The 27,749-nt window shown below is 35.8% G+C and overlaps 1 protein-coding gene across 4 annotated transcripts in view; it reads left to right on the top strand.

Moving 5' to 3' along the window:
• Positions 1 to 5,674: 5,674 nt before the first annotated feature.
• Positions 5,675 to 27,749, top strand: part of NEDD1 (NEDD1 gamma-tubulin ring complex targeting factor) — a 48,281-nt gene continuing 26,206 nt past the window's right edge. For 2 of the 4 annotated variants that reach the window (XM_080812310.1, XM_080812307.1), the window contains exons 1-5: positions 5,675 to 5,737; positions 7,971 to 8,114; positions 10,909 to 11,003; positions 14,802 to 14,918; positions 17,960 to 18,100. In XM_080812310.1, the coding sequence (XP_080668436.1) occupies positions 7,979 to 8,114; positions 10,909 to 11,003; positions 14,802 to 14,918; positions 17,960 to 18,100 (489 nt within the window). In that variant the 5' untranslated portion in view covers positions 5,675 to 5,737; positions 7,971 to 7,978. Of the gene's footprint in view, positions 5,738 to 6,217; positions 6,350 to 6,832; positions 6,957 to 7,970; positions 8,115 to 10,908; positions 11,004 to 14,801; positions 14,919 to 17,959; positions 18,101 to 27,749 lie in introns of those variants that run through there. The other 2 variants (XM_080812308.1, XM_080812309.1) reach the window with 2 other exon arrangements.

The raw sequence follows: 27,749 nt of genomic DNA, 5'->3' as shown, positions 1-27,749 counted from the left end.
AATAAATGTTTATTTATCTTGCTTCCTTTTGAAACCAATCCTGGCTCCTTAGGTGGTAGTAATTCTTTCTTCCACTAAGACTCCCCAGCACTTGATAAATATAGCATTTATCACTTTATATCCCTAGTATGTGTTACCTTGGTATAATTGGAGCTTCTCCAAGGTAGGGATATTGTTCATCTTGGTGACTGAAATCACTTAACCTGCACAACTTTCTGGGAAGCTGGAGGACTCACAAATGTTCATTGACATTTCAATAATAACAAACAATGTGGCTTTTTGGCATATCCCTGAAAACCACTATAAAATATATTATGTAGTCGCTCCAACCTTTCTAAATCTTGACACCTTAAACTAAGAATGGGTCAATATATAGTACTTACTTTTTTTCTCTTTTTAAATTTACTTTATTTAAAAGAATCAGACATATTGGAATAACTTAAAAAGAGGAACATAAAACCATAAGGCCAAAAAAATTTAAAAAAAGAGTCCCTTGTCTTTTTTTAATTTAATTTTTAAATTTTTAAATAAACATATAATGTGTTTTTATCCCCAGGGATACAGGTCTGTGAATCGCCATGTTTACACATTTCACAGCACTCATCATAGCACATACCCCTCCAATGTCCATATGTCTTTTTTTTTTTTAAGATTTTATTTATTTATTTGACAGATCACAAGTAGGCAGAGAGAGGAAGGGAAGCAGCCTCCCCGCTGAGCAGAGAGCCCGATGTGGGGCTCGATCCCAGGACCCTGAGATCATGACCCGAGCCAAAGGCAGAGGCTTTAACCCACTGAGCCACCCAGGCGCCCCGAGTCCCTTGTCTTTATCCATCATTACCTGCTTACGACTCTCCCTGAGGCAACTTTTTTGTGGAGTCTTTTGGATTTCATCTCCAACTCTCTGAATAATAAGCTTATTCATGATAAGATTTTTTCAATTTTAGGATTTACTATTAACTTTCCACCATAGAAGGCAGGGAATCAGTTCTCACAGAACCTAACTACATCCAAATGCATACTTCCCGTCTATCAATTCAAGATAGCTGTATCATAATTTTGGTTAAATTAAAATTCCATGTTCATTTTCTATGATTATGTTAATATTACTCATTGCAGAATTATATGGTATATTGTGGTTGCTATTTCCATTTTTCCTTTCTTGCCCAACTTTTTGTTTCCCTAGTGTTAGTTTTCTCTTCTAGTTTGGCTGGTTGTTTGGTTTTCCAGTTTTTTATGTCTTCAATCACAAAATAAACCCTTTACATTCTCTCTCCCAGTTCTGCAAATCTCTTCATAACACAATTAAGCATGTGAAATATATATGTGTATGTATGTGTGTGTTTGTGTATTTTTATTTTTGACAATAGTGCTCCCGGAGACTTTTGACCTGCTGTTTGGACTGATTGTTCTTTAAGCCCAGTGTCTAGCTGTTATCCTGGAATTTTCCTTCAGTGACATCCTGGGGATTCTCTTTACCTTTCTCAAGGTGGGTACCCATGCTCCCGCTCTCTTGATTTTCTCCTTTGTTTTGGTGGTGCACCCCCTGAAATATCTTCCTCACAGGGTGCATGGGAGGTAAATTTGTTAAGATGTTACATGACTGAAAATTGTTTTATTCCCTCACACTTGAAGAGTAATAGGACTACATAATTTTTGGTTAATAATCTTTCTTTTTTGTTTTGCTCAAAAATATAAAGGGATTGTTCCATTGTTTTATAAATTCTAGTATTCCTGCCAGAATAAGAATGGCATGGAAGCTATTCAAATCCTTAAAACTTGTGTAGTAACTTTGTTTTTGGTTTTTTCATTTGGGGAATGTTTAAAATTTCTTCAAGCCAATATTCTGAAATTTGACAGTTATGTATTTTGGTATGTCTTTTAAAGAAATAATTAATTTTGTTCTTCTCTTATAAGTCAAGGACATCTTTATTTCTTAGGATCTGGAGCACTTAGTTCCTGAACTTTGATAGATGTATTGAAACCACCACGAAAATCAAGGTAAAGAACTTTCCATTACCACCAACTGCTTCCTTGACTTCTCCATAGTCCATCCCTTCTACTACCCAGGCAAATACTCTACTGCTTTCTGTCACTGTGGACTAATTTGTGTCAGATCTACATCGGCAGCAGGTATAGTTCTTTTGAATTTGTCTTTTTTAAAAAAAATTGACAGTCTAGCAATATTCTCCATCTCATTAGTGTGACATATATAGCTCTCTATTTAAGTCTTTAACTTCTCTCAGCAATGTTTTGTAGTTTTCAGTGTGTCGTTACTGAGTATATTTTATTAAATTAGCTAAGTATTTATGCTTTCGGGTGCTATTCGGAATGGGATTGTAATTTTTATTTCATTTTCCGATTGCTTATTGCTAGTATTTAGAAATGCTACTCTATTATTATATGATTTTGCCTAGGCCTTGCTAAATTTGCTTATTGGTTCTAGGAACTTTTTAACGTATTTCTTATGATCATCCAGTACATAATCGTAATTGTCTGCAAATAAAGAGAATTTTGCTTCTTCCTGTACATTCTGTATGCTTTTCTTTTCTTTCTATCTCTTATTGCACCAGCAAGGGCCTCCATAAGAATCTGAATAGCAATTGTGAGACTGGGCATCCTTGTCTTGTTCTTGATCATAGGAGAAAAGCATTTGTTTTTTGTTTGTTCGTTTTGTTTTTGCCATGAAGTATGGTGCTGTCTGTTCTTGACCCAGGTGAGGTATTTCCTCCCTGTTTTTTTCCCTAGTTTGCTGAGACTTATTAATCGTGAGTGAATACTTTTTTTTTTTTTTCAAATGCTTTTGCTTTACCTATTGACATAATTATATGGGTATTCTTTCTCTTGCTAATATGGTGAATTATATAAACTAATTTTGGGATGTTAAACTAACCTTCTATTTCTGGAATAAACTCCACTTGGTCATGATGTATAACCCTTTTTATGTGTTATTGGAATTAATTTGCATATATATTTAATTTGCATACATGTATAATTTTTGTATGTATGAGAGATATGAGTCTATAGTTATTTCTCGTAATGTTTCTGGCTTTAGTATCAGACTAATACTATTACTATCCTTAAAAAAATAAGTTTAGAAGATACTCCCTCCTCTTCTGTTTTCAGCAAAAGTTTTTATTGGATTGGTATCACTTCTTTCTTATGTGTTTGGTAGAATTCAATGGTGAAGCCATTTGATCCTGGAATTTTCTTTCCTTTATTATGAATGCAAATTCTGTAGTATATGTAGGGACTACTCATATTATTTCTTCTTGTGTCAGTTTTAATATCTATGTCTTCCAAGATATTTGTCCATTTAATTACCAAATGTATTGTTATAAGGTTGTTCATATTTTTCCCTTACTATCTTCTGAAATTTCTTTTGGCTCTGTATTAATAGCCTTTCTTTCCCCTCTTCTATTGTTAACTTATGTTTTCTCTTTCTTCTTGATAAGTCTAGGTAGAGGTTCATCTACTTTATTAATCATTACAAAGATTCACCGTCTGATTTCATTGGATTTTTTTACCGTCCATTTATTTTTAGTTTCATTGTTTTCTTTGTGTAATTTGCTCCTCTTTTTCTAGGTTCCTTAAGAGAGTCATAGATTATTAACTTTGGAACCAACCCTTCCTTCCTTCCTACCTTCCTCCTTCTTTTTTTCATATAGAATAGTTAATAGTGTTCAGATCTTCCACATCTTATTGTTTTTCTTATTTGGATATTTTATCAGTTACTGAAAGAATTCTGTTAAAGTCTCCAACAATGATTCTGGATATGCTTTTTCTCCCTTTAATTATGACATTTATTCTTCACATACTTTGAGTTTCTGTAGTCACATATATGTATAATTTATATGGCTTCTGGTTTTACTGACCTCATTTTCTCTGGAAATATTCCTTGTAATGATGTCTACTTTTGGAAAGGTGTACATGTTTATATAATTCATATATTAGTGAGGATTCCAACATTTGACTTCTATTGCTTATATTTTATAGATCTGAGGAAAGTATGCACAGAGGCACAAGAGTAGGAACAAGAATGACAGAACTCTCTCAAGACCACGTAAGTTTTGATGAGGCCATGGCACCAGCAAGGAGGGGCAATGGACGTTAACTTTTGGCTCCTCATGCTGTGTTTTAGCTCTTGACTATATAGCAGTCTTTGTAGACTTATGGTTCTAGGTTTAACTCCTGTCCATACAATTTCTAAACTGTATGACCTCAAGCAAGTTAACTTAACCTCTGTTTCTTCATATGTAAAGCGGGGGACATATAATAGTGTTATGTTTTTAGAAGGATGACTTATACATATGGTATATATATATACAAATTATGTCTATACATGCATATATATGTTTAATGAAGTATACATTCAATAATATGTATTGTCATATATATTTGTTATACTATTCAGTATATAATATGTATTAGACGACATGCATTATTATATTTTGTTGCATATATTCTAGTCTCAATTTTTTTTTTCTGGCTTTAACTTTTCAGAGATTTAGTTGTCTTTTCTTCCCCATTTGCCCCAATTCTCCCTGCCCCTATTCTCTTAGTCTATCTTATCATTTTCCAACCTTTGGGCCCCCATCCCTGCCAAAACTGGATTTAATAAACTCAAGAACTGTAAACTACACAAGGCAGTTGCTGCTTGCTATCTTTCTCCTTTTGAGGCTTCCTATCGATCTTTACAAGTTGGCTAGGATTTCAATTTCTGCTCAGAAAAAATTGCATTCAGAGTTTTCAAGTTTACTTGCAACATGGGTACAAGTAATTGGGGCTTATGTACCTAGTTCAGGAACCCACTCCTAGTTCTTTGACACATTTGTGATGAAAGAATAATAATACTGTTTGCAGAAGAAATGCCCCATATTTATTATAAGTATTCTCAGCAAAAATTGTCAGTAGAGCTTAAAAAAAAAAAGGACTTGAAAACAGTTCAGCAACTCTTTCTTCCACTCTGAGAAACTTCCCTTTCCGAATTCTCAACCAGATGGTGTTTGATGTTCCTGATCCTGTAGCATGATTAAGAAGAAAGATCAATGATTGGGGAGAAAGATCCTGGGTTTTGAAGTCATATATCTCAGACACTTACACTTTTGGTTATTTCTTAGCTTTTACAAACCCCCTGGTTTGTAAATTGCATGGGGTTTTATCTGCTCTCCATGGTTTCCTCTTCGAGGAAGACTTTCCTAAACCCATACCCATGTTCATTTCCCTTTCATATATTTTTCATTCACCTGTTAGCTTTTCTTTGAAGCAACTGTCAGCTTCACTTTTAAATACGTAATTATTTATTAACGTCTGCCTCCTATACTGAACTGTAAGCTCCACGAGGCCAGGGACGACAACGTTCACCGTATCCCTGCACTCCCAGGCTAAGCCCATCACGGCGCACCGAGTCTAGCCTAGAACCTGGCACAATCCGGGCAGTCAGCGAACAAATGAACAACAAAGGGATATCTGCCTGTGCCCCGAGACCGTCGCTGGGACCTGGAAGGAGCCTCCCAGCCCTCCAGTTCCCGCCCTGGCGGTGGGATCTCGACCGCCGCGGAGGCCCTGCCCCGCCCCTGCCCAGCCAACCTGACCCCCCCTCCGTGCAGCGCCTCTCCCCGTGACGCTACTTGCGGGCGGGACTTCCGGCCGCCGAAGTTTAACAGTCAGGGCGGGAGCCGGAAGCCCAGCGCCGGAGCGGGCCGCGCGGTGGCCCCCGGTGTACCGCGGCTGAGAGGTGAGGTTCCGGAGGGCCGGGGGGTTAGCTGGCCGCCGCTCGCCGCGTCCTTGCACACTCCCGAACCCCGCCCTCCTTCCGGCCACCCCGGGGGCGCGTCGGAGGTCCCCGAGCCCCGCGCCGTGGCCGGTCCGGTGCCCCGGACAGTTGTCGGGCAGGGGCGCGGCAGCGGGTTTGGCGCGGAAGTGCCCGGGAGCCGCGGGCGGCGTCGCGCTCCTCCGTCTGCGACAGTCACCGGCTCAGCCTGAGAGTGGCACGGGCAGCTGGGGTGGGTGGGTTGGTGGCGGCTCTGCCGGGGTTGTGCTGTCCCCCGGAAAGTTTGCCGCTTCTCCACCGGCCGCCTCCCCTTTTGTAAACCCCTCCCCTACGGCTCGAATGCATTTTTTAAGGTAACCCAGTTGAGCGGTGCTCCTGCAAGTAAATTAAACTTGAAGAACTTTCGTTGAAACTAAGTATTGTAGTGATTTTTTTTTCCCCTGTAGACGCTGTCCCTAAATTCGGGGTTGGCTGTGTTTTGCCGCCTTGTGTCCTGACAAACTCACAGGTGGGACCTTCTTTGAGAGACTGAGTAATGCCTCTCCCTTAAAGGTGCTCAGTTCTCAGAAGAGTGAGGTAGGTGGGCAGATGGTCCCCTTCCCCGCTCCACTTGAAGAGAAGGAAACAGACATTAAGTGACTGCCAAAGTCACTGCCACCTATCTGTGGGGCAGATCCTTTGAGCTCCTGTTTTCTGAGCCCTGACTTAAGTGATCTTTCCACACTGCCCCACACAGCTCAACAGGAATGGTGTGAGATTATAGTAAAGGCATCTTTCAGTTGTTTACTGGTTTTAAGAGATTCCCTCTTTCCAGCGCTTAATTGTACCCTGAGTAGGGAACCAACACATGTTACCGCATGTCAAGGCACCAAATCCAAACACTGCATGTCCACATTTCAACAGATGACTAACGGCTTTTGGTAATACTGTATCCAAAGAATGAAGCATAATGAACCACATAAATGACTTTTCTAGTTAACAAAAGTTTTAATCTTTTTATAAGCACGTTAAAAAAAATTTTTTTTTGTCTCTTGAGAATCAAAGGGCCTTGTAATTTATTATACCTTTAACTTGACCTCTGAAATAAGATACACTGGACATACATGTGATGCTTTGTTGGTGACTTGGGACTCTGTGACATCACTAGTACTGTGCTGTCCTCAACACTGTCCACATCAGGAAGGTATGGAGGGTATATTTCTAGGCTCCTTTCCTTTCCTCCATGTATTTTTGAACATTTTTTTCTGACTGGTCATGCCATTAGTACTTGATGCTCTTAGAGTATCTGCCTAAAGCAGCTCCCCGTACCTTCTGTTTTGTAGACTGCCTTGGTTTGTTAAATCATTTGTCAGAATTATGTATTTGAATTATATACTGTGAATAAACAGTACCAGTGAGGTGTTGTAGAGCAAGTGTTGGTATAGGGACTTAGTGACATCTCCTTTGGCTGTATTTGCTAATTTTGGAGTTATTTGGAAAAAACTGGAGTCACTGGATTCTAACCCTCAGGGATGCTGCAGTTTTTTGTACATTTTTAAGAGGTTTCAGAAGTTTTCTAGGTAACAGTTATTTGCTGAGCACCTACTGTGTGTCAGGGACATATCAAGACTGATAGTAAACAAGTCAAAACCCATTTTCAGGATCTTTGTTTTGTTTTAGTCAGGAGAGGCAGACATTATTATGAGAACAAGTAAGAGTTCCAAATAGCAGAAAGTGCTGTTAGGGGGTGGAGTGAAACTGCATAATAGGCAACTGGTATGGGGCTGCTTTAGCCATTGGTGGTCAGGGAAAGCTTTTCTGAGGAGACTAGCTGAAACTAGAGTGAGGTGAAGGAGATGACCTTGGGAAATCTGGGGAAAGAGCATTCCCGGCAGAGGGGGTGGCAAGTGGAAAGATCGAGGCAAGAAAGAAGGCCTGTGAGTCTGGTGGCCATGGGGAAGAGAGGTAGGACGGTTACAATGGGGCCAGATTATGTAAGGCATGCCAAGGAGGTTGGATTTCATTATAATTGCTGTGAGGAGCCATCGGAAGGGTCAGCTAAGAGAATGTGATTTTAGAAGGATCCCTCCAGCTACTTTGTGGTGAACACACCTCTGGAACAAAAGTGGACAGGTAGAGCCACTTGATTTAGATAAGATCCTTCATTTTGGCCTATCCTTAAGTGTTTTTTAAATATATTGTTTTGAACTATTTGTAGGTGCAGTCATGCAGGAAAACCTCAGATTTGCTTCATCCGGAGATGATATTAAAATATGGGATGCTGCTTCTATGACATTGGTGGATAAATTCAGCCCACACACATCACCACATGGAATCAGCTCAATGTGTTGGAGCACCAATAGTATCCTTTTTTTTTTTTTTTAATAACCACTTTTTGTTAGGTAAAATAACAGTATCAATGAAACTTTTGCATGTGACTAATAATAAGAATTATATTTTGCATAGCTGTGAAAGCGAGATAGATAAAGTGAAATAGGGATTTAATAAATACATCATAGGAATGCATACATATATATGTATATAGGTATACACACACATGTATATATATGTGTATATATATAGAAACTGCTAGATCCAGACCATAGAATTAGTTTTGTTAGCAATACTTTGTTGTTGAACCCAAATGGAATAAGGTAGGTAATGGTGGGAAAACTTCTGGATGGTTTTGGAATGAGTTTTTGCATCAACATTTGGCTATTTATGGTTCTGGTCTGCAAATTAAAGACAGAACTCAAAGGCAGAAAGCAAAGTTGAGGAGGAGATAAAAATTAAAATTGTCCAACATCCTTATCTTACTGATGTACTCTCTGTATTTCTCTTTCTTTCTGTCTATGATGAAAATAGCCTGATCTCTCAGAGGAATTGTCTAGATTGAATTTTCCAAGATTTTTGTATTTCTGATTTACATACTCCCTGTCTTAGTAAGTTCCTAAGTGTGGATAAAATAAGTGAGGGGATGAATCTTAGAAATCAGAATTTCTCAACCTTGCACTATTGACATTTTGGACTAGATAATTCTTTGTTATGGGGGCTCTTGTGTACACTGTAGGATGTTTGGAAATGTTCTTGGCCTTTACCCACCAGAAACCAGTAGCTCTCAGTAGAACCACTGCTATAAACAAAATCCTCTGGAAATGTTCTATAAACTTGTTATGCTAGAAATTACCATTCTTTTGTATAACTTACACATATAGGCTATTACTTAAAAAAAATTAAGTTTTAACACATGTCTGATCTTATCAATATCAAATCATGAAATATTCTGTTTCCTGATGAAAGTAAAAATACCAAAGCTTTAAAATATGACTGATTTATGAACAAAAACAGAAGTTTTCATGCCCAACCTAATTAGTCTTGCAAATATGTAACAGAAATGATGAATTTTCTTACTGAATTAAATTTACCTCTTTATCATTCCTTGATTTTGTGTTAAAGTAGCAAAATAAATTACTTTGGTGCTCTATTAATCAAACTCCTGGTGAAGGGAGTATATTTTTGAAGGGCTCTCCAGATGGGTAGTGGGGGAAAAATGTTTTAAAGAGAGTGACAAATATGGGAGGTTGCTTCTTTTTCTTGTTAGCTTTTTATTATGTGTAAAGCTTAATTTCCCTATTACTTACTGTATAAGAGAAAAGTAGCAATTCTGGATGGGATTTATTAGTTTGGGTTTATTTTTATTCCAAGACGTTTTATTGGGAGTTAGCATTTGCTGATAAACCACTTAATGGTCTGTCGACAAAACTGATGTGACTATGAGGTTGTGTGGGATGACTTTTGGAAACTGGTCTTCTGTATAGTTTTATTGTACAAGTAAATACACAGTGGAAACTTTTGCAGATAGTCTTACTTCTAATGAGGCTTTGATCTCTTCCACAGACATTAGTTACCAAAGAACAAGGACTTCCCAGACTGAGCTACTTGGGGTCCACGTAGCATGGATTCCAAGAATGGGATTAAGAGTGAGGTACCAAGAAATGAGTTTTTGGCCCTGTTAGGTTATGTTCCTCACTTTCTCATGATTCTTGAAACTATAAGAGAAATAAAAGGAGTAACTAGATTACCCTCTCATACTATCTTTGTTCAGTCCTTTTCTGTATTCTGAGGAGAAAAAGTAGTAGTAAGCAGAGGATGAAGCCAAGGAAAGGGAAATGATTTGTTCTTCTCCGTGGTATAATATCTAGGTGGGAATGATTTTGTTTGAATCGTGCATTATAATAAAATCACAATCAGTGGTCTATTCATGAAATATACGAATGTTATAGAAACCACCCAAAGCAAGCTAGTTAAGATTTCGCTTGTTAAAAAGCAAAGATTTAAACTTCTGATATTTTAATTCATTATGACTCTTAAAATTAGGCTATTATTCTTGATTATATTGTATTTAATCTTTTTAATTTAAAAATAATTTTCAGTGCTTTGTGTTTACTGATTGTTCTGCTTATAAGTTCTGTAAAACAAGGTAATGTAATTTTAAATTAAGTTAAATTTTAAAATAAGTAATTTTAAATTAAGTTTTTAATAAATTTAGCTTAATTTAAAATAAAACTCTTCCACAGCATAAATAGTTGCTATTTAACCACATTTATTTATATTTGCTATATTTACTGTAATATTTATTCTTAATTTAAGATTGAAAGATTCTAATGTAAAAATTCTAGTTCTAAGACTATATCAGGCTTTATATTTTTAATGGATGAACAGGAGACTAGTACGAATATTTGCTTCCTAGCTTAAATTGGTACCAAGCACTGTGTTAATAAATAACTATCTTGAGCTGTGTTTAGAGATGAAAAGGCTGATTGATATTTGCTGATGTTGCTTTTATCATGATCTCATTCTTGAAGGATAAAATTAGACCTTCTGGCCTATTCTTTGAAAATGGAATAGTATTTCACTTGGGTAAAATAGCTTTCAAGTAATAGAGCCAGAGAGGATAGTTCTTCCCTGCGGTAGTAGTCAAGAGAATTAGTCTTAGTAATTAGTAACCTGAGCCATTTTTGAAAGCTGATGTATAAGCTATATTCATTTGCTTGTCTTCTTAGGTTAGTGCACTTTTATTGTCACAATTCTTGCAATAGTAGTGTAGTGCTAGAGATGCTCATGAATTGTTTGATGCTCCATAACTCTTCATTTAGATAACTTTCTCGTGACAGCGTCTTCCAGTGGCGACAAAATTGTTGTTTCACATTACAAAAATAAACCTTTTCTACTTTTCGAGCTTGGTGAAGGGGTAAGTGATTAAAAAAAAAAAAACTTTTTAAAAAATCTTAGTGCTACTTGGGTGGTAACTGCTTCTAGTGGTGTGTGCAACTAAATATATAAAGGTGTTTAAAAGTATTAGTCTTAACCGAAATTCAAAATAATACGGTACACTTAAAGAGGAGATAGGCACTGAAACATCTTCAGGTAAAATAATAGTGGATCCTAGGGGAGCAATCAAGGACTTAGATTCTGTCAGCTGGTCACTTGCTTTCTCCATCTCCTCTGGAAGATTTCCTGGTGTTGCTGCCTTTTTAAAACCCAAGTCCTAACCTCGGTCACCAGGTTGATTTGACCATTAGGGTCCTAATGATATAGTCCTATCCTTACTGATGTTGAGCTCAGGACCATCAGCTAAAGACCCCTGTGTGATGGTAGCTTCTGCTTTAGCTTCCGTCCTTTTGGTTACTGAGGGCCCTGCCTGAGTCTCCCCAAGCTATCCTGGAACAGGGTGACTTTGTCAACCTGAGCCTTGGTCCCTGAGCATTTAAGTGAAGTTCTCACTGCAGGTTGTTTTCTCATCTTTTTGTTTTATATGTTAATCCCTTTGATTCAAGATAATGATTGTGTCCTCATTTTTAGTCACACTCCTTGCAAGCTTTTTTTTTTTTTTTTTAAGTAAGGTCTAACTAAAAAGGTACAAGTAGTTGATAACTTGTTCTTAATTTAAGGTTCAAAGTTTTCATAGCAGGCCCTAAACCATTATGAATTGTCATAATTTTACACACTGGAATGGGTAAGATAGCTCAATTAGAAAGAACACAGAAGGGCAATGGAGTATGAGCTCCTCTAATTTAAAAAGGACTTTTGATTTCTATCCATCCTTTCCTAAAAGAAGGTGGGATTGACACAAGCATCACATCCAGCCCACAAATGCTAGAGTCTGGGGCAGAGAATGTCTGCTGAGGGCAGATATGGAATTTGAGACACACTGCCTGTTCAAACTCGGTTAAGTAAAATTGAGGCAGAGAGCATCCCTGGTTGATAAGAGGTAAACTGTGCTCTTCAAGAGCAGGCAGAACATCTTAGTCATTTTTGGATCTTGAGGTACTATCAAAGGTGTCAACAAACATTTGTTGAATTGAATATCAATATCAAAACAATCTCGATTTCTACTTCTACTACAATATATATTGTGCTTCTTCTTCTATACATTGTGCCTTAGAACAATTTGGGAACTTTGCAATTGTTGTTATTGTTGAATTATGAAAATAGGAGATGATATTTAAAAATGTGACACAATTCTAAGGATTTTGTGACTATTCCCCCAATTGCTGTAGCTAGTTCTCTTTCCTACAGTTAAGAAATCACATCAGAATACAGGTGGATGTGGGGCGACTAGGTGGTTCAGTTGATTAAGTGTCTGCCCTCAGCTCAGGTCGTGATCTCAGGGTCCTGGGATATAGCACCTTGTTGAGCCCCAGGCCCAGCAGGGTGTCTGCTTCTCCCTCTCCATCTGCCCCTCCCCTCATTTGTACTCTCTCCCAAATAAATAAAATGTATAATTAAAAGAAAGTATACAGGTGGATGAAAGTAAGGTCATTACTTATAATTTGAATCGGCTTTAATTTAATTTGCTTAAAGGAATATTTTGCAAACATTGGTTCTTTAGCCGTTGTTAGTAATTTCTTGTAACTTTTTAGTGTGTTGATCACTTTTGCTATATAGGACCCAAGTCCTATTATTCATGTGTTATTTGATATATGAGACCATTACTGCTTGGGCAGGTGAGATTCTACCTTACTTTAACACCGTTTTTAGGGTAGAACTTTAATTTTATATTTTTTCTTTGATTTTGCATTTTAGCTCTTTAGGTAAGTTGATATTAACAGTAAAATAATGAATATCTTAGGCTACTCTATAACCTAGATGGTTGGCCAGCTTTTATTTTTAGATTTTAAAAACTTGACCCATTGCTTGTGTTTTAGGGTATGGGATTCCTATAATCACACAATTTTCATTAATAATTTAAGTTCATTAGTTACATTAATAATACATCAACATTAAAAAAAGGTCTTCTAACATCAGGGTAGGCCAGTTGAAAACATAGGTTTTGTTTTGAGTCTTTAATAATTTGAGGGTTTTTTGTTTTTTTTTTTTTATAATTGGGGTACTAATATATTGATCTTTGATGGACACCATTCTTATTTTCCTTAAAGGTTATTTTGATAGCTCTTAGCAAACTCCTGATTTGTGGTGATAACTAGATTCTTTTTTTTTTTTTTTAATATTTTATTTATTTATTTGAGAGAGAGAGCATGGGTAAGAGAGAAAGGGGGAGGCGGTGGGGAGTGGGTGGAATTGGAGGGGCACAGGGCGAACCAGACCCTGCTGAGCAGGGAGCCTGGTGTGGGGCTCAGTCCCAGGGCCCTGAGATCATGACCTGAGCCAAAGGCAGACCCTCAACCAACTGAGCCACCCAGGTGCCCCCAGATTCTAAATCATACGAGTCTGTGTAGACCAAAGTCAGTTCCTAGAATGGTGTCTATAAGGGAATTGTAGCAACTATATTGAAACATTGATGTAATGTGTTCCTGGTATTTTTATATGTTAGTAATTTTGACTCCTGGTCAAAATTTCAGACCTGGAAGAAACCTTGGGGTAGGGAAAGGTTTCTTATAAGAATCTAGTGCTCTCCTAAGGGATTGAGAGTACACGTAATTGTGATGAGCATGAAATGGTCACTATACTGTACATCTGGAACTCATATAGTGCTGTATGTTAATTATACTGGAATTAAATTTTTTAAGAAAAGCGCCCTTTTGAGCACAGGGTGTTTTTCAGATGCTGCGTGGACTTTCGAGGTAAGAACAATAGATCTAGTCCTGATTTTTCACTTCTCAGATGAAGAAATGTAGATGAGATGACTTGCCCAAACCTATGTAGCTTACATTTTAACTTTTTAGCTAAGTCATAAAAGGTACCCTTTGGCATTCACTACCCCCCCCCCATTGTATTCAACTAGAGGTAAGAACAATTTATGTAACTACAGAGTGTATCCGAGGGTTAGATAGGAGAAAAAACATGCAACATTGTGTTTTACTCTGTAGCATAGTTACTCATGATGCCTCCAGATAGAGATGCTCACAGATCCTCATTGTGAGAAAAACTTGAAAACCTCTGTATTTTTAGCCTTTTATTCCATTAATATTTATCAAGCATGGATATGGCCTTTGCACTAATGAAACTGACATTCTGGTGGAAGACAGACAGTGAACTACTAAACAGAATACCCAGATAGTGATTAAGTCGCTACATAGAGAACTAAAATAAGATACAAAGTTAGCAAGTTACATTAGGTGGCCAAGGGAGGGCCCCAGAAAGAGTGGCTTTGAAGTTGCTATCTCGTTGACCAGAAATCATTCAGCCAGGGTTCAGGGAATTTAGGTTTCCAGGGAAGTAATTCTAGATTCAAGAATCAAGATACTCTGTGAAAGTGCAAGAGTAGGTTTTACCTTATAAGGGGCAATATAAGGGCAAGTAAGCCATGATGGGAGGCCAAGACTTGCTGGTGTTCCCTAAGCTTCCTCTGTCAGCTCTGTTCCATGGAGAACACCGCTCTGGTTGAGTTCCTTTTGAAGCCTTTTTGAACTCCTTTCAAGCTGTTGGATGCATGTGGAAGATGATGAGAGGTGAATCTGAGTCTTAGCGTGTTTATAGCATTTAATTCAACAAATGTTTACATAGTGCTCACTAAGTATTGGATGGGATTTGAATGTCAGCTCTGGGCTCTGTTAAATTAAGGTAACTTTTTTTCTTTCTTTAATAGCAAAAGCAAACATGTGTCAGTTTAAATTCCACATCTATGTATTTGGTAAGTGGAGGCCTAAATCACACTGTTAACATTTGGGATTTAAAATCAAAAAGAGTTCATCGATCTCTTAAGGTAAGCAACTTACTGTTTTAAAAAAAATCCTTGCAGTAATGAGTATCTTATGATGTTTAGAGTATTTGCCAAACTTTTAATTTTGAGCTTTTATGATAAAATAAGATACTTCAGAATTGAAGTGAGATTTGTTAAGGAAAATAAAGATGATATTTAAGTCAGAAAAAAATTTTTTTGGTATGTTTTTACCTCCATGTATGTCACTAATGCATATTATTGGTGTTTAAAACTTTTCCTTTATTCTTTTTACTTAGTTCTGCTCTTTTTTCGGTGAACCACTTCCTTAATTTTTTCTAAAGTATGAGTTGTCATCAGAAATCTTTTTTTAAATCTCTTTGAAAAAATGAGAGTGGTTTTGGGATGGCTGTAATCAACCTACTAATCGAAGTTGGGGATTTGACTTCTTAGTTCTCTAATGTATATGGTTGCGGCTATTTGTGTTATTTTGTGTGTGTGTGTGTGTGTGTTTTCATCTTGGTAATGAACTATTTTATAAAATTATTATTTACAATTAGTGTTTCTTTAAATTAGCTCTCTGTAGTTTTAGAAAATAAAAATATTCATCACGTGAAAGCTTCTGGGTTATGATTTTTTTGGAATTCTCCTTTTCACTATAATGTACTTTAAATATTTGGAAATTCACCTTTAAAGTTATTCTTCATTTTCATATGTCTTAAAAAAAACTTTTAATATGAAAAATTCTAGCCATATTAATACACACATTCATCTGACTTTGATGATCAACTCATGGCCAATATTATTCTATATGTGCCCTTATCTACTCTATATTAAGATTACTATATAATCTTACCCTCAGATTATTTTGAAGCAAATGCTAGACACATTATCATTTTGTTAATGTCAGATGTCATTGGGTTAATTCTTACTGAGGAAATTATATGTAGAAGAATGATTTTGTTTTAAACAGAAATATAATCCTGTAATTGTTGTATAAAATATTACCTTTGGAAGTTCATTATTTTAGGTATTAGATAAACTTTGGAAAGCCTTATGGAAAATTGAAGAGTTGCCAGTAATAAGAATAGTTAACTTTTATTGAGTTATTTGATATGCCAGCCACTGTGCTTAATGTATGTTTATTCTTTCTGTCACAAGAATTCTGCAAAGCAGGTAGAACTATTTCTGTGAACCCATGGAAGAACTCCGGCTCAAAAATATTAAAGAACTTGTTCAGTATCAAACAGCTAGTAATGACAAAGATGAGTTACAAACTCAGATATTATCCATTGTTTAATTTTTTAAATTATGAAATTGAATTAAAGTTATTCAGAGGGATATACCTACTATGAAAGAGATTATTTTACAGAATTGAGAAGAGATTTGAAGCCTGTGGCCACTTCTGTCACATATTCTCATTTATTTTAGGAGCATCACTTGCCCTTCTAACTCTATGGCGTGGCATAATGCCACTTATTTTTCTATCCTCAGTTTTCCCAGTTACTCCAGATAGTTTTGTTTCTTCTCATTGTTTGCAACTCTTAGAGTACTTAATTTCTTTATTCATTCAGTTACCAAGTATTTGACTGAGTAATTGTGATAGTGGGAAATCTAATCTTTCACCTTTGGGTCTCTTCTCTGCGGTGCTCTCCCTGGAAACACAATTTCTGGCACTTGGTAGGTGCTTACTGAATATTTACTGAATAGCTTGTTTTCCACAGTTAAAATAAGGAGGATACCTGCTTCATTATAAAGTCATAGAAATTGTATTGGACCTCATGTTCATAATTTTCCAAGTGGGACCGATGCACTAAATATCTGCTTTTTTTCCTTCTCATCAGACATTTTTTCCTCAGGATAGCAATTGTTTTTTTTTTTTTTTTTATTTAAGAGAGTATAATAAAGTGTAAAGATGCCTGTAGACATGCTCAGGGGACCATTTAAAAACATTGGATTATAAGTAGAATATTATAGCTCCTTTTCTTGATATTAATTAATCTAATTATTAGATACAAAAGTTAGTTTATTTATATTATTAAGATAAAACAGCAAACTGTTAAAAACTATACTTCTAACCCTGATCACTTTTCTGTGTTCCTGCTAGATATCTCTAATTTGATGTTGGAAAATACAGTGCTTGTGAACCCCATTTGTTTAAAACCAGTTTTGTTTCCTCGAAGTGGATTTCCCTTTGGATTGGGAGACAGCCTTGGATGGAGAGGGAAATAGGCTTTGGGCTTTGACCTGGAATTGAATCTTGGATCTGCCACTTAGTAGTTATGTGAGCTTGCACAGATTTCTTAACCTTTCTGTGCCTCATGTAGTGAACTTGTCCATGAAATGAGAAAAGTGACCTTGCCTCCCAGGATTCTTCTAAGGTTGAATAAGAATTCATAATGTTCCCAGCAAATGAAAACAACTGCTGTTGTGTCTCAGCTATGCCTTGCTTATTCTGGCTTTGGAGCTTTTGTTTTTGCTGTCTTCCATTTCGTGTGTCTGGTTTCTTTCCCCCTCCCCTGCTTATCATTTATTTTTTCTTTACTGTCGAACTAGAGCTTTATGTCTTCCCCACAGCTGCTTCTGTCAGTTCAGGTCACAGTCATGCCTCTTTGTCTTTCCTAAGACACTTTGCCTCTACTACTCATCTAGCATTCCTTCTGCCATTTTCAGGTTAATTTAAATGTCCTGTCTTTTCACTGAACCATGATTCTCTCAAGGCCAGGGATTCTCATAATAGTAAACTTGGAATAAATGTTACTTGTCAGTGGAAGGTAGACATAATGCGGTCTAGAAAATTACCTTTCCCTTTTGTCTTTTGTTTCAAAGTGCCTGCTCATTATTACAGTTATGAAAACTAAGTCTCTGTTTCCCGAGAAGAACAGAGACTTAGTTTTCATAACTGTTGATCAAATATTTTCCTACTCATTTGAGGAATTTTTTTTAGGTTATTTGAGGAAGATGTTAAAGTAGATGTTAAATTTACAAATACATAATATTTACAAAAAATGTAACTTAGAAAAACATGAATATGTGCCGTGTGAAGGTTATGTGGCAGTGTACTTACTTTCATTTCTTTCTTTCAGGATCATAAAGATGAAGTAACTTGTGTCACATATAATTGGAATGATTGCTACATTGCTTCTGGATCTCTCAGTGGTGAAATTATTTTGCACAGTGTAACCACTAATTTATCTGGTACTCCTTTTGGCCATGGCAGTAACCAGGTACAGTTTATATTTATTCAAATCAGAGTTGATGAGGTAGATTTTGAATTATCTTACATAAGATAGTGATTCTAAGTTTTCAAAATTAAGCATTTTAAATTTGCATTTAGCTTGCTTAAAAAACTTAGAGCTAGCTGTTTTTTAATGGTATTGGTTAAAAATGTTCAAATAACAAGGTAATTCATACTAGATTATGTTGCCTACATGAGTTCAGTTATGCCATTGAATATGCTCCTAGAATATAGCTGTATATGACAAAATATAAACAGCTTTTGGGTAGGTTAAATCTGAAATATGGATATTAATCTTTATAACATCACAGTTATCATAGCTCAGATTATGTCAGCTACAAGACAGATACTTCTGTTCATAAATGCTTTTTGGTGGATGTGGATGGTTGAGCGTATTTAGGCACATGGTTAATTGAGCTTTGATTTTTGTGTAAATATATGATAGTGAAAGTCCCAAAGCTTATTTATGGACTTTTGGGTTAATACAGGAGTAGTGAGGGAAACTTTATGAAGGAAAATTAGTCAAGTAATTTTTTTCCTTATGTAATATTTGTCTGTAAAATTTGTAAAAGAATTAATTCAATTAATTGAAATCTAAGAAATCTAAGTCTTGGCTAGCTTTCTGTGATATTCTCCACAGAAATTTCCAATGAGGTGCAATCTCTTAATTCTTACTTTTTATTATAATCGTTTTGGCCTAAACTATTATTGGATAAAATATGGGAGCTCTTCACTTTTGAAAAGCAGTTTTTGAAATCATGATTTGAATAGTATATATTTAGTGTTTGAGGAAAATTTAATGGATATTAAAAACAGAAAAAAGTCTTTTCAAGTTTCTTATGTATTGGGTAAACATAAAAATGATATAGATGATTGATATGAAATAATGTTACAGTAATTCAGAGCAGTTAGAGAAAACCACTTGGGAGTACAATAGGGAAGAGTGAAGGAGGGAGGATTTCATCTGTGTCTAATACTTAAAAAATTTTTATTTTGTTTTACTACAGTATAAATTGGCTTCTTTGCTAATTACTTGATTCTAATTAATATTGGATTTAGCTCTTTACATTCCCACTTTATAGTTGGAACCATGTCTTGTTTCTTGGTCCTCAACCATTATCCAGCTTTGTACTTTATATGGAAAAGATCCTTAATAAACATGTGAGTGGATTCAGAGATAACAGAGATCTTAATAGGCTAATACAGAACTTTGGGAGATGGATATTTTGTATGTAGGAAATCTAAAGAACTAAGGAAGGCACATACGTTTCTATATAGAGCCAATGTGAAAAAAGATTGGAAAGATAAGTATGAGCCTAGTGTTAATGTGGAACTTTGAATGCCAGACCAAAGATTCAGCTTATATTTTGGAAGGCATTTGAGGAGCTAATCAGAGTTTTTGATTATTTGAATGTCAGAATCCTAGAAACCTGAACTGAAAGAAAGTCTTTACAGGTAATTCCACTTTCTGCATTTTATGCATGTGGATAAAGTGATTTGCCACAGAGAACATATTAATATTGTCATAAAAGCAAGAAGTAATATTTTGTTTTTGTCATTCCTTTTTTGGTTATTTGTGTTTTGATAATGAGACATAAAGCCTAAGCATTGGAACTATAGTGAAAAAAATCTAATCTAGTGCTCACATGTCTTGCATTTTAAGGAAATTAATTTTCTTTCTTCCTTTCCAATTTTTTTTAAGATTTTTGATATATTAAAAGCATGACACATTTAGACTAAAAGTTCTGGGCTGACTTTTTAGTAACGTAAAAGTTAGATCAGATACCTACCATGTGTACTCTTATATTTCAGTTTTTATTCTATCTTGCTAGAGAGTTTTGTTTGTTTGTTTTGTTTTGTTTGTTTTTTTGATTAAAACCAGACATGAAGCAGGGCGCCTGGGTGGCTCAGAGGGTTAAAGCCTCTGCCTTCAGCTCAGATCATGATCCCAGAGTCCTGGGATCAAGCCCTGCATCAGGCTCTCTGCTTAGCGGGGAACCTGCTTCCCCCCCTCTCTCTACCTGTGTCTCTGTCTACTTGTGATCTCTGTCTGTCAAATAAATAAACAAATAAATCTTAAAAAAAAAAAAAAGACGAAGGAATAGTTCTGAAAACGTTAAGTTTAGTTATTGCTCTTGGCTTTATTATGTGCAGAGTATTTAAATTTCTAAAATTGAGATATGATTTAAATAATAAGGTGCCTACATCTTAAGTATATAGCTTGATGAATTTTTATATATGCATACACCTGTGTAACTACCAGAAGGTATAGAACATTTCTGGTATAGGTATAGAAGGTATAGAACAAGATATAGAACATTTCTGGCACACCGCGGGACTCCGTCTTAACCCTTCCCAGGCACTACCTCATATTTCTTAAAAGAATTGGATGTGTCTGGTTTCTTCTAGTCTTCACTATTTGCCTTGTTGCATGGAATAGTAGCTCATACTGTTTTACTACTGTGTCATTTTCCATAATATGAATATGTCACGGTTTGTTGATGGACATTTGCATTGTTTCTAGTTTTAGCTGTTACAATACAGCTTCTGTGAATATTATTTGTGTATGTCTTTTTGTGGAGATATGTTTTCATTTGTCTTGAGTAAATACTCAGGAATGAACTTGCTTAGGCAGCGCCTAAGACCTGGCGTGGGTCTTAGCATAGGCTTTGTGCTTTACTTTACTGGAAGGTGCCAAAAAGCTTTCTAAAGTGCTTGTGACATTTTACACTTCTACCAGCAATGTTGGTGAGATTCAGTTGCTCCACATTTTTTCTAATACCAAGTATTGTTTATCTTATTAGTTATAACAATTTTGATGGTTGTGTTGGTATCTCATTGTGATTTTTATTTGCATTTCTGCATGTTGGATGTGTTGAGTGTATTTTCATTTGCCTTCTTTTGTGAAGTGACTATTCAAGTCTGTTCTTCCTTGTGTTTTGTTACTTATGTTTTTTTCTGATAGATTTATAGTTTTATATTCCAGATGGAGTAATCTTTTGGATATGCATGTTGCATATATCTTCTTTTAGTCTAGAGCTGGCCTTTTAACTCAAATGCCTCTTTAAAAAATGAACAGAAGTTCTTAAATTTAATGAAATCTAGTCTAGTATATCACTTTCACTTACAGATGCTGCTTTTTGTGTTCTCTTGAAAAAATGTTGCTCGCCCCAAGGTCTTAAAAATAGTGTCCTTTGTTTTCTTTTAGATAAAGCTTTATTGTTTTCCTTTTTTTGTTTTCCCTTTAGATGAAGCTTTATTGTTTTACCTTTCCCATTTATGTCTATTATCATCCATTTCAAATTAATTTTTGTGTATAGTGGGAGATGTAGGATTCAGCTTTCCATACAGGTGTATATTTACGTCAGCATTATTCATTGCAAAGACCATCCTGTTGCCACTGGGGTGACTGTAGGTAGTGAGAGGGTTTGGAGAGCATTCTGGGCAGAGGCTATCACCTTTGTAGAATCCTTACTACCATTTCCTGTGTTTCAAGCACTGTGATTACTGCTTTATATTACATTTTCTCATTTAATCTTTGCTACTCACTTGTGAGATGTATTTTACAAACTTTTTCATTTTTCATTTTCTCATTTTTCATTTTACAAGTAAGGACTTTTAGATTGCAGGACTTCTAACTGACTGTTTTGAAGATCTGTTCTTTAAGAGTGGTAGCTCTGTTTTCTTTGGGATCTCTTTCTAGCTCAGAAGCAGCTGAATGTATAAAGATTTCAGAATCCAAAGCTTCTGGAAACTTTGCGGTGTTCTCTTGTCACTTTCAAGATATTTTAAAATTCTAGGTGATAGATAGGTCACTGTATAGTTGGTTTTCAAAGGATTTTCATTGATTATTTGCATAACAAAACTGAATTTACATTATCTTCTAGTTGAGGAAAACAGTAATGCTGTAGGCTTATCTCCTATGTTAGGTCACCTGAGATTTTTGTGTGTCTTCTGCCTCCTGCTACCACAAGTCAGCATCTCCATAGAATCTTCAATATAGTTCTGTATTGTAGGTACACATTTATTTGGAGAGCTAGCTGTGTGAACCTCGGCAAGTTATTTAACTCTCAGGCCTCCTTTTCTTTATCTGTTGAGTGAGAATGAGAATATACTTTAAGTAGAATCTTATATTTTGTTTGTTTTGAGGGCTACATGAGATGCTGAGTGTGTTTAGCATCATTCCTAACATTTGGTAAGGGATCAGCGAACGTCAGTGAGCTTTTAATAAATAATCATATTAAATCATTAAAATAACTTTTATGATTTACTTTCCCAAACTGGTTTGAGTATCTTTAGGTTTAATGTATTCCTTCCAACCCCCTGCTAATTTGCCTGTTGTAACTTGACCTCAGTAATCATGTTTTGTGTGTTTGACTTAGAAAAAGGAAAGAATTAAAGAAAGTGTGGAAATTGAACTGGAGTATTTTAATTTTTCCCCCTTCCCATGAACAAATGTTTGTATATGTTGTGTGTATTATGTTATTTCATTTCCCTCTGTACTTTTAACACAGAGTGCCAGGACTAGGAAATAGCATTTGGTCACTGTGTAACTATGCAGTTTCAGTTTTTTTAGTGAAGAAAGTCAGGTTTTCGTGATTCTGTATACTTATCTTTCCCTTTTACAAGCATTGTAACTGAAATCTGGAGTGTTTTTTTTTCCTTACGAATGATTTTGATATGTGTATTTTATCTGTTGGTGACTAGACACATAGAATTGTTACTTGAGCATTCATTTAGATCTCTTAAAATTAATTTAAGATTTCAAATGTGTTAAATATTCATTTCTTAAATTTAGACAATGTTCATAAAAATTTTAAGTCTTTCGGAAGATTGACATAATTCAACTCAAATATGCCATTAGCCAGCCCAGTTTTTATGATGATCAGTTACTACAGGTAGGGTCTGGGTATTGAGAAAAATAGTAGATAGGACACATCTAATGATTAAAATAAAAATTTTATTTTTTAAAAGGATTTTAAAATTTATTTCGGTGAGAGAGCAAGAGAGAGCGCGAGCGTGCACATGTGTATGCACAAGTGGGGGTGGGGGCAGGAGAGGGAGAAGCAGGCTCCCCACTGAGGTGAGCAGGAAGCCTGATTTTGACGCTGGGAGGATGACTGGATCTCATGGTCTGGGATCATGACCTGAGCCAAACAGACGCTTAACTGACTGAGCCACCCAGGCACCCTAAAATAAAAATTTTAATTTTTGTTTCTATGAACAATCAAGAATTTGAAATATTTAAAAATCATCAAGTTGATTTCTTAGCAGAAGTGACAAAAACCTGGAGTGTCATTGAATCTGTATTATACTGGATCTCATATTGGAAATGACATTGCTTGAATATATTTAGATCTTAACTTTGAAGTGTCTGAGCTGAAATGAAGCTATTAGTTTTATGTGGGTCCTAGTGTCTTTCTGCCCTGGGGGAGGGAGTGTAGAACTGCCAGGGCTGACAGACTTCCTAGATTACAACTGCGTGTTGCTGTTTGGCAGGTTCAGCAGCAGTGGGCTCACAAATAGGTTAACCTGTGTTGCTTTTCCCAAACCGCAGCCTTTTTCAAAGCAGTTACAAAGTAGATCTATTTAATGATTCCTTAGACTTAAAAATTATCTTTAAATGCAGCAGGCTATTTGTGAGATTTTAAGTATAATGTATTTCAAAAATAAATAAATACAATGTATTTCAGTATATGTTAAATAAGTTAATTTTATTCAATGTAATTTTTGACATTTTAGGTATAGATTAGGTATAGATTTTTTTGAGTATTAGTAACCCTGTTTGGGTACAGAATCCAGTAAATGTAAATAATTACTAGTTATACTTAATAATAATTATTTTATCAAGAATGAGTTTAATTTCAATTAGGTTAACTTATTTGTCCAGTTACATTTATACCTGAATTTTACCACTCAGAGTTTGATTGACTACAAAGTTTTATTTTTAGAATAGTGGCCTCCTTGATGTTATATAGGAACATTGATATATAATGTTTGCATGATAATATGTCCTCCATGTATTTTCTTAATATATGTGTATATTTGTCTAGCCTATATAGTATGTTCTTTAAGCAGTTTTATAATTGACATGTTGGCATAAAATAAACTTCTAATCTATATCTTTAATGTAGATACTTTTTAAAGGCTATTTTTTTTTCCTTCTATATCGCTCTTCCAAATTTTCTGTAATGGGAAGAATGTTTTCTTGCAATGTTTCTACGTATAGCTCTGTCTTCCTTCCATACAATTATAATCATTCTTTTGGTCCAGTCTTGTTTTCTGCCTTTTTCACTGTAGTGTTCCATCCCAGGTATTCTCATTTTACTAGTCTTCATAACCATAACTTTTTTTTTTTTTTAAACATCTCTTTATTTATCTTAAGGAGAGAAAGTGCACATGAGTGGTAGGGAGGGCTAGAGGGAGAGGGAGAATCTCAAGCAGACTCCTTGAGATTCCACATCTTGCTGATGTGGAGACCAACATGTAGAGCTGGATCCCATGACCCTGAGATCATGACCTGAGCCAAAATCAAGAGTCGGATGCTCAATCTACTGAGCCACCCAGGCACCCTAATGACCATAATTTTTTAATGGCTCCATAATATCCCATTATCCAAATGCCACAGTTTAAGCATTCCTATATTTTAGGTGCTTTCCAAAGTTTTATAATCACAGTGAGCACCTATATTAATATTGTTTCCATAGTATGTATTTTCTGCTTTTTGACTTTTTCTCTGACATAAATTCTCTTTTGGTGTAATTCAGTAGCAGACTCACATTTTTTTTCCCTTGAGGAACTTCAGTGTGTTACTGCTATTATTTTTGGTCTCAAACGTTGATAATAATTTAAGTACTTTTTTCCTTAGAGGTCACTTGTTTCTTTTTTCTTAGATGTCCAAAGGAGACAGACAGATAGATAGATAGATATTTGTTTAAAGTCCAGTAATTTTGTTAGACTGTGTCTTGGTATTGATCACTCTCTGTCTTCTATTCATAGGGACATGGTGTGCTCATTTACTATGTAGTTTCAGATCTTTTTTTTCAGGGAAGTTTTCTTGAATTACTGTGTTTAGTATTTGTTATTTTCCGTATGTTTTTTTTTTCTTTATTAGATCATCTTATCTTCACTGATTTATTACTTTCCAATCATTTTAACTTTTTCCTTATTTTTAATTTTCAAAAATTCCTTCCTTTTTTCCTGTCTCTAAGGTGTTATCTGTTGTTTATTCATTCTTATGTTCCTTTTAAATTAGCCTTCATTTTTGAAGAGACTTTTTAAATTTCTAATTCTTTGCTAAGTTCTAACACCTCATTTCTAGGTTTTCTAATTCTGATTTATATTGTTTTTAATGTCTTGTATCATTTTATTTTCTTGCTGGTCATCTCCTGAAAGTGCCTTTCTTCTTGTTCTCATAATAACTTCATGTAGGATTTATCTGTGGAGTTAGTCTCCCTGAACTTCTACACAGAGGTGGGGTTTAGGGTGTCTTTTTTAGCTTTATAAGCTCCCTCTTGTTTTAGGCTAGTTTTGTTTGTTTTAATGATGACGTGTTTTCTGAGGTTGCCTAGCTTTATTCCACTGACTGACTTGTATGTTTCCTTCAGCTCCCCTTCAGCTCTGTTGACTCCATCCTGTTTAGGTTTGCGTCCACTCCTATTATGACACTCCTAATAGCATCTCCTTAGTGTGGTGCCCTGACCTAGTAGGAAGGCATCTCAGCCGATCAGTTTGGGGAGTTCATTGCAGATGAACTTCTCTAGCTCTTCAGACTTTTCTGTAGACCTTTGTATAGTCCCACCAGTCCACAGATATTCCCGGTTTCAGCTGAGCTTGTCAAATTGGCCACTATGCTTTTTTTTTTTTTTTTTTTTTTTAATACCTATTGGCTATTTGGGGCTTTCCTATTCTCAGAGCTGTCTCACATTGCCTGTTACTGCCTTCTACCTCCTTTTGCATAGATACTAATACTAGGAAGGACTTGTGGCTGCTAATTGTTTGACCTGTTAGCATGTATTTTGGAGCTTGTGGGGATCCCTGATTGTTTAGTTTTGTTGTAAATGTTCATGGGATTTTACTTTTGCTGTCTGTCTGTAAAAAACACACACACACGCACACACACACATATACACTCTCAGTTATTTAAACTCACTGCACCAGGAATCCCCAAGGACAGGCTTAATGATTCATTAGGCGTACTCACAGAACTCAACATATAATCATACATATGGCCATGATTTGTTACAGTGAAAGGGTACAAAGTAGGATCAGTACAGAGAAGAGGCACATGGGGTGAAGTCCTGAGGAAACAAGGTGTAAGCTTCGAAGCAACCTCTCTCAGTGGAGAGTATGTATTTAATTTCCCCAGCATCAAATTGTGACATGTATGTAGTGCTGTCCACCAGGGAAGCTCATTAGAGATTCATTGCCCAGAGTTTTTAGTGGAGCTAGTTACCTAGGCACCCTCTTTGTAGCATATATTGAAATTTCTAACTCCCAGAAGGAAAACAGCTGTTCAGCCATGGTCCAGTCATAAACCATATCTTACATGCTAATAGTTTTGGCACAGTGAGTCACTTTTATCAGTCAGTGAGTTGCTCTTATCAGTTAGGGTAGTGGAAAACTTCCCCAAATCCCAGACACCAGCCAAAGGCCAGCCTTGAGATATAGGACTTTCTAAGGATAGGCAGTCCAGGCCTACTTGTTAAGTCTTTTCTGCATGTGTGTGCACGTGTGTGTGCGTGCGTGTGCACGCCCACACACACACACACACACACGAATGGGGGAATTCAGAGAGATTCAGAAACCTGCCACTTGTGACAACTAACTTCTCAGAGTCTTTGAGTTAAAAGGATTTTAAGCAAGACAAATATGTTCAGATTTCTAGTTTTGAAGAGGTTATTGCTGCAGCAGTGTGAAGCCACTGAGAATGAAGTGGGCAGTACCTCCAGTGATAGTTGATTAGTGCTTGAGACAAGACACTGGGACTTAAGAAGAGGGAGGGGATGGAGTTGAAGGAATACTGTGTATATTTATATGTGTGTATGTGTTTATACACATATGTATAGTATCTGTTGTATACATATATTTATATATAGTGTCTAGTATATATGTATATCTACATATATATGTATTTAGGTACACACATTACAGATTATAAAGCTATAATATGTATTAGAGATTATAAAGCTATAATAATGTGTGAATATATATTCTTATCTCTGTGAAGGTAAGGCTTTTCTAAGTATAAGAACAAAGTTATAAGTTAGGGGGACATATTTGATAAATTTACGTGCATAAAAACTTAAAAGCTGAAAAAAGCAATATTTTTAAAAATTAACAAAATTGAAAGAAAAATGGGAAAATATTTATACTTATGAGAGCTTTAATGTCCTTATTATAGTAAGATCAATTGCAAATTGGTATTTAAAAAAATCTTAATAGCCCAATAGAAAATAAGAGAAGTAGATTAATGTGCAATTCACAAAAGAAGGAAGACAGATGGTCACTTAGCATTTTTCAACCAAGAACCTTTAAAGCATGAACAATAGTGAAATACAAATTCTCTGATAAATTAGCAGTTTTTAAAAGTGATAGTAGTTAGAGTACTTGGAAATTAGAAATAACCTAAATGTACA

This window comes from Martes martes (assembly GCF_963455335.1).
Source record: "Martes martes genome assembly, chromosome: 8".
NCBI classification, from domain to species: Eukaryota; Metazoa; Chordata; class Mammalia; order Carnivora; family Mustelidae; genus Martes; species Martes martes.
This window is presented reverse-complemented; position numbering and strand designations above follow the sequence as displayed.